This window comes from Castanea sativa, chromosome 5 (assembly GCF_040712315.1).
Source record: "Castanea sativa cultivar Marrone di Chiusa Pesio chromosome 5, ASM4071231v1".
Lineage (NCBI taxonomy): Eukaryota > Viridiplantae > Streptophyta > Magnoliopsida > Fagales > Fagaceae > Castanea > Castanea sativa.
In genome coordinates, this window is record NC_134017.1 from 9,385,662 (window position 1) to 9,398,204 (window position 12,543).

Consider the following 12,543-nt stretch of genomic DNA (forward strand, 5'->3'; position numbering starts at 1 on the left):
CTCTCATTTATCAGTGACCAAACAACTGAAACCTACTAACTTCTAAAGACTAACTGCAACCATTTACAAGCCTCCCTATCCTATAAAACTGAAAAAAAAGAAGAGAAAAGATCTTAATCAAACCAAGCTTGTGATTCAAGTGCAGCACATCCCATGCCTCCATTAGTGAACCTCTCCCTTCTACCGTTGCCTATTTAAGTTGAGACTTTTAACGACACTTCAGTTTCTTGTTCGACCCTTCTCTCTGTGGGTTAGGCAGGCATATCCTCACGGAGGCCTACTAAACCACATGCGTATGATGTCTATATGGTCCTAAAACAAGAGATACAAGGCCCCCATGTAGGACTCCCTATGTGTCTTCGAGTACAATTTCTGACAAAAAAAAAGTTTCAAGTACAATTTCCATGTGTCTTTGAGTCTCAACAAATAATAATATCTGGGAAATTATCTAATTATCAATGGTCTAGATTGTAGATATCATCACAATTTAGGGGGAAGAAAGTGTCGGGTACACTTCACTGAGTAGTAACCTGAGATATCATATTGGGGTTGTTACAAAATAGGGGAAAAAAATTATAATAAAGATCACAGAATGTGATTTTAATTTACATGTGTATATACACCAGTTGCAATTACAGTTGCAAGTTGATCTTCTCAGACCATTTGAAGATGTCAGAGTAAACACGATCACCCCCCAAGTCTTCCCCTGTAGCTCCAGCAGCCACCCTTAAAATGTCCTCAATCAAAGCAAAATTTCCCATTATATCAACATGAGCTCCACTTTGGGTGCCCCTGCCCTCTAGCAGATTGGCTGGAGGAGAATGATCATACTCCCTAACATATGTTCGGCTTCCTGAAGGATTAAATCTTGTTTTCCCACGCCATCCTTTTGCGCACATGAAGCCTGCACTTAAAACAGGCACAGTCTCATCACCATCCACATGATAGACTCCATCTTTCAGACAGCCATCTTCATCTTCACTATCAGCTGAAGTATCAATCTGAAATGGAATGTTGCATTCAGCAGTGGGGGATAACTTGTAAACATAAGATCTTTCAGTTGGTAAGCCAACTCCATACATAGAATATATTTCCATGTCAGGAGCATTTGGCAATCTGCAAAGCCAATGGGGGGAGATTAAACATTAGCAGAAATTACTTTAATGGTTGGTGAATACTAATTGGACAACCATTAAGAACTTTTTTTCCCTATAAGCAGCCAGAGTTGGCTAAATCGATCAAGCAAGCAAAAAATGATCAGCCAGGGAACAAAGGATTCGTAAATATGAATAATGTCATAGCTGTATGGAAAGGAAAGAGAACAAGAATATGCAAGTACAATTAACTATTAATAACATCAGGGCACATTTCATTGTGATTACAACATGCGTGTATCATTTTCCTAGGACAGCGTGTAGAAGGTTTGTATATCCAGAGTCCAGACTATTAACTATAAAAACTTAAAAACTTTCTTTTCAAAACATAATAGCATATTAGAATATGAAATTAATAAAGAATCAACCTTGTGTAGGAACTACTATAGTAACTTTGAATTCTTCAAATCCATTGATATAAGATCTATTTCTCTCTAGAACCAAATGCTCCCAAAATCCTTTTAGTTAATTAACAAAGAAATAAATGAATCAGTGTTACTCATGGTTTATATAAGATTTAAGCTACTTTTTTACATCACCAACTTCAAACTTTTAGCTACTAAATAAGCATGCAATCAAGAGCGTATTTATGCACCAAATAATTCAGGCTATTCAGCATACAATTGGCAACTATATTCTGAAATATTTACCAGCGAAATCATTTAAATATGAGGTGACAAGAAAAAATTGAAATAGAGTACAAAGATTCTCACCTTGTCTCCAAGGGATTTGACCAATATTTATAGTGTTTGTACTTTGGATCATCCAAATTGTCAGCAATTCCATAAGAAAAATGAGCGCCACCACGTGCCATCATTTTTGGAGCAACAAAATTAAGCAGATCTAAAATTGATCCCGCAGTGTAAACTTTATGTTCCGCAACAGCTCTGATACCCTCAATTCCCATGTCATGATATTCAGTCCACACATCATGACAGGTAGTATTTGCAACATTATTACCCTTAATGGCATCCTGCACATTTACAAATAAGCTAAGAACATAAAGATACCATGTGTGTCCCTGTCTGTACACAAACAAACCAGCAAAGACACATGATGAGTTATTTTACCATCTTCTTTGAGTATTCATCTCATACACAGTTTTTTGATATATCCACGCATATGCAGTCAACATAACCCATAAATCATCAAACTGCTTGTTGATATCACTTTTGCAGTACCTTTTAAAATCTAATTACTCATAATCAATTTAAAAGCCTTCCAATCTCCTTCCAATCCGCAGTACGTCATATACATCATTATGCACTGATGAATTAAAATGGAAAAGAAAAAGATTATGGGATTTCACTGGATTCTAGTGGAATATATAGTCTTACCAGAAAGTCAATCCTCTCAATCTCAGATAATGGTGCCTCTGCCACGTCTTTCCCAAATGATATAATCCTTCCATATTTAACACTTTTAGTTTGAGAACCCAGATTTCCGGTTGCACTATGTCTTTCTGATTGTGTATCATTATCTCTTTGCCTTCTCTTGCTAGTAACATAGTCTTCCTCTGGTGACCAGTCAAGATCACCCCATATAGTGTCCCCACCTTTTGGTATCATTGACATTGTTGAGTCCCATGAGCGACTCGTCCTCATTACATGTTGCAATGTTTGAAAACGAAACAGATCACTGTCCAAGAAACCTGGTGCAATGGCCCTACATTTTTGAAATACAAAGAGATTAATTATTTATTTAAAAAAGAAAACAAAGAAATGAGAAGAAGAAAAACTAATTAATATCCTTAGGAAAGTAATCCAAGTAGATTCATTGTTACAATATACTGTAATATCAGGAAAATAATCAAACAAATAAATTACATGAGGCATAGAAATTTCCTACTCACTATGCAATGCTGTCAAACAAAACTTGTATCAACAGGCCATCAAAAAGCACATTCCAAGTATATACACTACTAAGGAGGGAAACCAGAGAAAAAAACCTGGCAACTGCAATATCCTTAGCTTCAGCAGAGAAAAGCCCAGAAACAGCTTTTGGAACACCCAAAAATGGTCCACCAATGTTCATCACTGCCTTTATATGCTTAGAACACCAGTCTGGCCCTCCCCCTCCACCCATTGGAGCTGGCTCCTCAACCCACTTCATAAAATGCAGAAAATACAGTACACCCATTGAATGTGGAAGTATAACTGCCTTTTCCCCACTGGTAGCAACCATCGATTCTATATTACTTTTTATCCGGCTTAAAGTTTGGTCCCGCACCTGATAAATTGAGTTTCACAAAAATGTCACAATTAGTGCAAGTAATTTAAAGAAGATTGGAACAAAAAGAAAGGTGCACGATCAATAAAACTCCACACCAAAACACCAAACAACAGCTAGTTCAAGTTTAAGTACCTCAGTATTCTGAAATGAGATTCTCCAATCATATGCAGCCATATACATGTTCTTCTCTTCATAACCAATGCGAGCCAAGTTAGCAATTAAAACTGCCCACACAAAATAGCCTGGAGCAAAGTAATCAGCAGCCACAAGTCCAGTTACAGGTCGGATCCTTATGCCAGGAGGATCCAATCCAGTTTCATTGTCCAGTGATATGTGCTCTACCCAGCATAGAGGTCTGTGGCAGGCCCAACAGAACAATGAGAATTCATTTGCCAATTATCATGGAAGTTCACAAGTTAAATGAATGATAAACTCTGAGAAAGCTGGATATGATATCCAGTGGGAACTAGCAATTCCTATAGCCCCCATTTTCAGTTTAAGAGCAATTAGCATTGGAAATGTTTATTGCAAACCTACCAGCCTACTATTGCCCAGCCCCAATCTGAACAAGTTTGACTCTGGAAGACTATTAAACAAGCTGAGATTTTTGTTTACTTTCTCTTCTAAATGGTCACAGCTAAACCTATGACATTGTGAATTTTACCCAAATAATCATGCCTAAATAGGAGGTGATATTAATCCTCAAAATGATTTTAATTTTAGGCATCACCAAGTGCACAACATTCTGCAAAATAATTCACTCAGGTAACAAGCTCCCAACCAAAGTCGGCCAGAAAAAGTTTTTCTTTTTGCCTTTTTAATAATCAACTGAAGTACAAGCATCTCGGCTCTAATGACTTATTTGCTTCAAAGAAATGATTTGTGAACATCGCTTACATGTAATGACATTTGAATATTTCCTCCCATCCTCAGCATCAACCAGACACCATTACCAGACCAAGCAAGTTGTTAATAATCAACTGTTTGTTTTGACTAAACTGGATGCCAAAAAAGGAAAACAATCCAAAATAACAATACTAAAGAAAGAAACAGATGAATCAAAAAGGTGGAAAACAATCACAATAAAAAAGACTACCGACCAGCCATATTCAAACAATTCTACACACCATTACTAAACAAGGCAACTTCCTTATTAGTTCTCAACCTGTCAATCACTTATACTAACAAGAAGTCACTCAGTCACTGCCAAGAATAAACCAGTTGACTCACCTTATTATAAATAATTAAGATTATCGCATACCCCATTAATCACTACACAAATAAGCTCCAATCCACACCAATCACATTCCTTCCCAGTCCCCCCAACCACACTCAACCTATGAACATTAAAAAATAATTCAATACTCCAACTTCTCCCACTTGAATGGCACATCTTAGCCCAAATTTTATCTGTGGAATCCCTTATTCTATACAAGTGAAATCCCATAGTACAGAGTAATTACTCCTACATATCCAATCACACATTACCATTAATACCCTAAAATTAACACCTTATACACTACTACTAATAATAAAAACGGTTTTGCTAATGAGAACCCTAATGACACATGTTCAAAACTGTTAATCAAATAAAATCCATTTGAATTTATCTTAAAAATATAAAATATTATTAAGTACACTTTACTTCATGCCTAGCAGACTTGTTAGCATAAGTTCAATACAATGTCTATGCACATTGCATCAAGGAAAAATTCTAAAATAACCATATATTTTCAATTGTTTCAATCTCCAACATTGATTCATGGCACTATATATACATATATGGCAAATTAAAACATCAGAGATGGTACTAATGAATTAGTATATTCCAGAGTTATTAAATAACTCCACCATAAAGTTTCTAAAATCCTATCTGTCATTTTGAAATGATAATAGTCTCAATATTTAAATGTCGATGACATGCCAAAATCTACACTCAAATCATCCTAAAAACAGAGATTTTAAAATTACTAGATAAGGTTTTTTAAGGATTCCTCAATCAAATTATCCTAAAAAAATTATAAAAGATGCTAATCTTGAGCTACCATATAAAAGTATTCTTGCATCAAACACAATGTCACACTACACCATTCACTTTCACATAACCCCAAAAAACTCAAACTCACACGCACAACCAATTACTATGACAGCACATAGTGGCATTGACCATATATACTTCTTACACACTTCTCCAGCAATTATTATTTATATATGCAAAATTCAACAAACATATAAGAGTAAGATTGAAACATAGAGGGTACTAATAAATAAGGATATTTTAGAGTAACACCAATATGAGTGAAATAAAATCCCCATTCATATTGTCTTTAAAAAAAGTAAAAACTACAAAATATGCTAACCTAGAGCTACCATAAAAAGAATTCTTGCATTAAACACAATGTCACATTCCACCATTCACTTTCAAATAACCTCAAAAAACTCACAAACTCACACACATACACAACCAAATCCTAATGATATTACATAGTGGCATAGTCCTCCATACCTCTTATACACTTCGCCATAGGTACCACCCCACAACTCAAATTATATGCTAATCTTGAGCTACCATATAAAAGTATTCTTGCATCAAACACAATGTCACATTCCACCATTCACTTTCAAATAACCCCAAAAAAACTCACACACATACACAAACAAATACAATTATAGTACATAGTGGCATTGTCCATACCTTTTATACAATTCTCCAAATGTACCACCCCACAACCTTTTCCTGAACAACCCTTCAGCACACTGATGCCCCTCCCACAATTCAAGCCCGCCGGTCACAATTCCCGGCACGAAAACCACCGGGTGCTTTGCTATCAGCCCTTCCTTCTTCAGCTTCAAACCCGGGGGGTCCGACATCGGCCCGGTGATCTTCTCAGTCACATATTGAGGCAATGATGAAGGCATAGCATTGTAAAGCAACACCACCACCCACCATACTGTGCACACAAACCCTATCAACCAATAACAGCTGTCCACGCAAGACCAACCCCTCTTCTTCTTCCTAATATTTTCCTTCACTCTTCCATTCTTCTTGTCAATGGTTTCTTCTTCTCTTTCCTTTTCGGCCTTTACGTGTTGGTTTATATTGGATTCGGATTCCGACCCAGAATTCTTCTCTGTTTCGGCAGGCTTTTTTCGCCGAACTACAGGCATTTTGGATTGTAATAGTAATTAACGTGGACTGTTTGGTTCACAAGAAAAGCATATGGAGCTGAAATTTTCTCGAGAAAATTTCAGTTTTTTTTTCTTCTAAATGTTTCTATTAAAAGAAACGGAGCTCTAAGCTATAGGTAACTGAATATATCAACTGAAAGAAGACGAAGTTTCAATTTTTTAAAATAAAATTTTCATTAAGAGTGAAAATTTAAATTTCCAATAAAAATTGAAACAAAAAGAAAGGAGACAAAATTCAGTTTTTCAATATGTGCTTAGTGCAAAGAGAATAGCATAATTCATAAATAGTTAAATTTTCAAATAAAAAATTAATAAATAATTAAATATACTAAATTTGGAAGGGAAAAAAAAAATTGCTAGAGGTAACTGAATAAATAAAAGAAAGAGCTACAATTCTAAGAGGGGAGAGAGAGAGAGAAAGAGAGATTCGCTTTAGAGGAGTAGAGAATTTTCCAGGGAAACAAACAAGGGCTTAATGGAGATTTTACTTTTTTTTTTTTTGACATTTTGGTGGCATTGGATTGGTTGTTGAAGCCCAGAGATGTGTGCTTTTTGATGGGTCCCAGTTTATGATAAATGGTTGATTACGTGGCACAGTTTTATTGGTGTGTCTGATTTTAAGATCTTTCTCGAAGGAACAGAGTTTAAGTTTATGTGGGATTGCACTGGAACTCAGTTCAGTTGTGACGAGGCAAGTAGAAGGAGTGGGATCTAGTTTGAGATTAATTGTTCAATATATCATCACTAGATTTTGTATACGTGGCTGAAGTCTATTGGTTCCTTTCTGTCGTATGAGAGATGAAAACATAAGGACAAGTTTTTCCTGAATTTATATGAAAAAAATGCGGCTAGATTCGGTGTCTATAGTGTATTAGACTCGTTAAGACGGTTATATGTGTTTAAAAATAGACAAGTGTTATAATTTTAACGAATTCAGTGCAACTAGATACTGAACTTAGACCTCACCCTATTCGCAAATGTATGAGTTTTGCTAAAGTTAGTAAATTATTGTAGGATACCAATGTAAGCATACCTATTATTATTATTAGGTCTCATTTTATTTATGAATTTCATTAGTAAGACACGATATTATCAGCCTTGTAATTCAATTGAGTGACTTCTATAACATTCGGATTCAAATCTCTCATTCTTGTTTCTCAAAAAAAAAAAAAAAAAAAACTCTCATTCTTATCATATAAGGAAATTAGAAAGACAAGTAAGGCGGCTAGACCCAGGTGATAAAATACAACGAATATTTTTTTTATAATATAGAATTTCTACTCTAATTTAATCTTAAGTGTATATGTGTGTGAAGCTTATTCATATAGAGCCTCCCACACCCCATAAGCACTTATACTTGTGGAGTGACCATCGCACACCTTAGTGGTTAATACAATGAAAATTTAACAAATAAAGATATCTATTTATTTGTGAAAAAATTACTTTTCATTTATTAATAAATGAAGAGTAATTTTTTTTGTCAAAAAAAAAAGTCCCTCGTGAAAAAAATAGACCCCGAATTCTAATCAATAGAGATATTTTTTTGCTTGTGAAAATATTAATTATATTAACGTATAAATAAAAATATTTTTTTGTTAAAGAAAAAATAAAAATTTTCATTGAATGTGTACGACTAACCGTTACTATTCTATTTGGGAGTTCTAAAGTGCAGTACTCATTAATCTTCCACACATAGAAGCTGAAATCTCTCTCTCTCAACGAAACAAAACGAAAATCAAAATGCAAATTTTTTTTTTAACCTTATACCTCAATCTTCTCTGTATAGATGGATAGATGGAATCATGGAAAGTGCTGCTTTATATAAAAAAACACTTTCTCTTAGCTTTTTCTTTGTACTTGCTTTGCGGTAAAGCACTCTTCATATTCTTACATTTCATACTTATCTATTACATTTTATTTATTTATTTTTAAGATAAATTCCAACTTCAATTTCTTTGTTTCTTTATGAGATGATCCACGTCCAAAAATTCTCATTTTTAGTAGATTAGCCATAAAATTAATTGAAAAGGAAATCGTGGGGAGTGAAACGACCCCGGTGGGTATATGGGCCTTTGGGCCATGCTAAGGAGGGCCGATCTGCTCCTGGGTTAAGATTTTGTTAGTACTACGGATCGGCCCATACGCCGAGGATTCGAGGATTCATCCGAGGGGTGATTTGCTACTCGGACGGATATGGGAGAACCAGGACTTCATTATAAAGGTTAAGGGACGACTCGGTGAAGACCAATGGTTAAAAGGGGTGAATCCTTGAATGTCCTAGAAGCACCGATATTTGAGAAATACCAAAGATAAAGGCTGCCACTTCCACATTAAAGACTCTGCACCTACCTCCCTGACCGTATTAATGGGGAAGTGACCCCTGAACAGTGGAAAGGAAACTTCCGGTCACTATCCAGAGGCACTAAGGAGAAAAATATCTAGGGGGAAGGGGGTGAGAACAACACGTGGAAAAAGTATCAGAAAGAGAAGTATTTAAAGGGGAACTTAGAACGATAGAGGGGGATCTTCTTTTTGTAACAAAAAAAAAAAGAGAAAAGAGAAAGAATAGAAAAAGAATTCTCGGCTTACGTCTGAGGAGGTTTATTTGCAATAATTGTTTGTTGTTAATAAATGTTTTTAGCTTTGGAATTGTTATCAAATCCTCAATACTTCTAACCTGGGTTTCAAGCCCACACTCTAGAAATTTATATTGTTGAAGGCTCATTGGGCCTGAGCCCGTAACTGTTCTTGGGTTCAGGTGCAATTGTGCACTTACAGAAATGTTAGTGAAACTTGAAAACATTTAGAAAAAAAATAATAAAGTAGATGAAAGAATTAGTTGATTATCCATAAAAATAATTGAAAAGAAAATGTTAGTGAAACTTGAAAACAAAACTTAATTAGTAGTTTTAGTGTTTTACATCTCTAGAAGTAAGAAAAATAGATATAAATGAAAAAAAAATTATATCAACATTTAAATAAAATTTTTAATTAATATTTAAATATACTAGCCTTATCACACGTGCTTCGTGCGTGCGATGAGGCCTTTTAAACAAAAATTATTATGTCATAATATTACGCATTTAGAATTACTAATACAACTAGAAGTGTCATGAGATTAGCTTCAAAAAATGAACAAATATTATACGTTTATTTTGTAGCAAAAAAAAAACCTATATTTCTATTTTATATATATAATTTTTGTTTTGAGAATCTAACTTATAAGTGGATAAAACAATTTGAAAATTAACAGGAGAATGACTCTATTTCTTAGGCAATGTTTTAGTGAAAATTTGAGTTGTATTTATACTGTATTGTCATTTAGTTTTGTCTTTACTTAAATATAAGAGTGTAGAAACATTTTTAAACAAAAAAAATGAGGATCTCAAATAAGAAAAGCTCCTTAAATAGTAGTATAGATATAAAAAAAAAAAAAATGTCCCACTTAGTGTTATCGCCTAAGGTCCTCTAAGACATTGAGCCGGCCCTTGGTATTAAACTTAGATACAACATTAGACGTTTGAATTCAATTAAGAAACTTAAAGTATATAATTTATCCATTGTATAAATTAATGTATCTGAGTTTTATCCATCGTATCTAGCTAAAATTATACGTGGAGGTAGTTTCGAGGTTATGTCTTGTTTTAAAGATGTGAATTTTTTATTTTTTTTTCTTGATACAAAATAGAAATTCTACTCTAAGAGTAACTGCATTAGTGCTTGCATAAGTTTGCAAAATAGAAAAAGAGGTTAATTTTACACATTTTAACAAAAAAAATACCTATATCAGTGAGTGCATTAGTTTGTATATATCAAAAATTGCTACAATAACTTTGCCTATATCCATAGTTACTGTTCATTTGCAAATAATTTTTTAATTCTTTTTTTTTCTCTCACTTCATTATTGACCTTCTTTTTCAATTTTATCTTTCCCTTTTCAATGTCCTTAACCTCAAAGGAAATTCTCTCTCCGGCCAAATCCTAGAACTCATTGGCCTCCTCAACCTCAAATCTCTCTTCCTTAACAGCAACAACTTCTCTAGAAACTTCCCTGACTCAATCTCCAGTCTCCACCGCTTAAAAATCGTTGTCCTCTCTAGAAACCAAATCTCTGGTCAGATCCTAACCTCACTCCTCAAACTCCAGCGACTGTACACACTATATTTGTAGGACAATAACTTGACAGGTTCACTTTGTCTTATAGAAGAAGAAGAAGAAGAAGATTTGGGTATGATTTGTGTTATTTTGCTGGGTAGTTTATAGAAGAAGAAGAAGAAGAAGAAGATGATGATGATGATGATGATGTGGTTTTGGTTTGGGATAAGAGAAGAAGAAGCAGCAGCAGCAGCATTGTCGGTGAAGAGCAACAACGACGACTAAGAGAGAGGTTTGAGAGGTGAGAGGATCAGTGTGAGAAGTGAGAATTATCTGAGAGTGAAATAAAAAAAAACGAATAAAATGAATATTTAAATAAAGTAGAGTCTACAATAGATAATCTGTTGGGTGTGTTTTGTAAAAGTAACCGTGTAAAATAGAAAAAGTGGGTTTTTATGCTAAAATAGACAGAAATTTTGCAAAGACTGATGCGGTTGTTCTAACCTAATCTTAGTGTATATGTGTGTGAAGCTCTCTCCTGGAGACTTGATAATCAGTCCTTGCCTCTTCACACTCCACACTCTACAAGCACTTATATTTGTGGAATAACTATCACACCAAGTGTGTGCGGCGGTGTGAATTTTTTATTATTGAAAACTCCATGGTTATAACAATGGGTTAAAGATATGATTTGACTTCATTTTTTAATGGTATTAAATTTGGATTTTCTTCTCCTCTTGCTAGGAGTGCTTTTTCTCATCTGGGGTAAAACTTTCCTCTACTTTTGTGTCCGTAGATCTACTTAGTGCAAATCTAGTGCAGTGTAAGGCCATAACTTTGTTTTTGACTTTGTTCTTTCTCTTACCCTGCCTATTTGTCTCAAAGTTTCTTTTGTCCTTAGTGCTTTTCCTGTATCTTTGTCCTTAGTGTTTTTTTCCTTGTCCATCATGAACCTGGATTTCATTGAGAGATTACAACGCATTACTTTAACCTCTGAGGAGGGAGAGGTTATCACAGTTCGTTCAGATCACCGTGAGAAGATTCTCGAGGAGTGCAACCTTATTCTTATTGGCCGTTTCTTTACAGCAAAACCCATTAATCTTTGTGCGGCAAAGAACCTTTTAAGGTCTGTTTGGAAGTTTGGTCAGGATCTGAAGATTACTGATGTTGGAGATGGACTTATTCAGTTTAAGTTTGCTATGGAGAGCCAATTATTATGGGTAATCAACAATGGGCCATGGAGTTTTGATAATCACATACTGCTTCTTAGACGCTGGGAAAAAGGGATGACGACGTTTTCAGTCCAGTTTTTGCACATCCCCATATGGGTTCAGATATGGGGACTACCTTTTGATTTAATTAATGTAGAGGCAAGTAGGGATATTGGTAGTGGTATTGGCTGTGTTGTTGACATATATTGTAAAGCTATTTCATCTGAACAAACCTATTTTTTTCGAATACAAGTTGAGATGCCAATAGACAAACCTATTCGAAGAGGGGCTCTTGTTATTAGTCCAGAGGGGGATAAGTATGGGTAGCTTTTCAATATGAACGTCTTGTTGGACTCTGTTTCAATTGTGGTCTTTTGGGGCATGAAGTAAATGTTTGTTCTGTGCCCAAAATTAGGGAGGGCAACGAAAAGTCCATATAGTGATTGGCTGCGAGCAGGTTTTCGTCGGCAAAAGGAAGTAAGGGGACGAAGGACACCTAGCCCTCCCAGGAGGAATATGGAGGAGCATATTCTGTCACGCCCCGAACTCAAAAAGGGTCCAAAGCATGAGAAACATCTCAAAGGTACCTGTAGATTTTTCCCTTTTTGGAAAACCAAACTATAGGAGATCTTTATTTTCCCTCTTTTCCACAGGATAAGAAT

The 12,543-nt window shown here is 35.0% G+C and overlaps 2 protein-coding genes across 2 annotated transcripts; one reads left to right on the top strand and one right to left on the bottom strand.

Annotated features, from left to right (window-relative positions):
• Positions 1-342: 342 nt before the first annotated feature.
• Positions 343-7,085, bottom strand: LOC142636232 (phospholipid:diacylglycerol acyltransferase 1-like). Its single transcript, XM_075810378.1, has 6 exons — positions 6,082-7,085; positions 3,519-3,741; positions 3,103-3,383; positions 2,492-2,819; positions 1,868-2,127; positions 343-1,116 (listed from the first exon to the last, which is right to left on the bottom strand). Exons 1-6 carry the CDS (start codon positions 6,552-6,554, stop codon positions 633-635), a joined length of 2,049 nt encoding a protein of 682 aa, XP_075666493.1. The 5' UTR covers positions 6,555-7,085; the 3' UTR covers positions 343-632.
• Positions 7,086-11,617: 4,532 nt separating this feature from the next.
• LOC142634691 (uncharacterized) lies at positions 11,618-12,208 on the top strand. The gene has a single exon (XM_075808971.1). It carries the CDS (start codon positions 11,618-11,620, stop codon positions 12,206-12,208), a length of 591 nt encoding a protein of 196 aa, XP_075665086.1.
• Positions 12,209-12,543: the final 335 nt, after the last annotated feature.

Bases quoted from the DNA above. Each gene is read 5' to 3' on its own strand.
- LOC142636232 (XM_075810378.1), bottom strand. From the start codon at position 6,554: ATGCCTGTAGTTCGGCGAAAAAAGCCTGCCGAAACAGAGAAGAATTCT. The intron at 3,384-3,518 runs GTACTTAAACTT...TCAATTTATCAG, and splicing joins TCTCATTTCAGAATACTGAG to GTGCGGGACCAAACTTTAAG. The intron at 2,128-2,491 runs GTAAGACTATAT...GTAAATGTGCAG, and splicing joins TTGAGAGGATTGACTTTCTG to GATGCCATTAAGGGTAATAA.
- LOC142634691 (XM_075808971.1), top strand. From the start codon at position 11,618: ATGAACCTGGATTTCATTGAGAGATTACAACGCATTACTTTAACCTCT.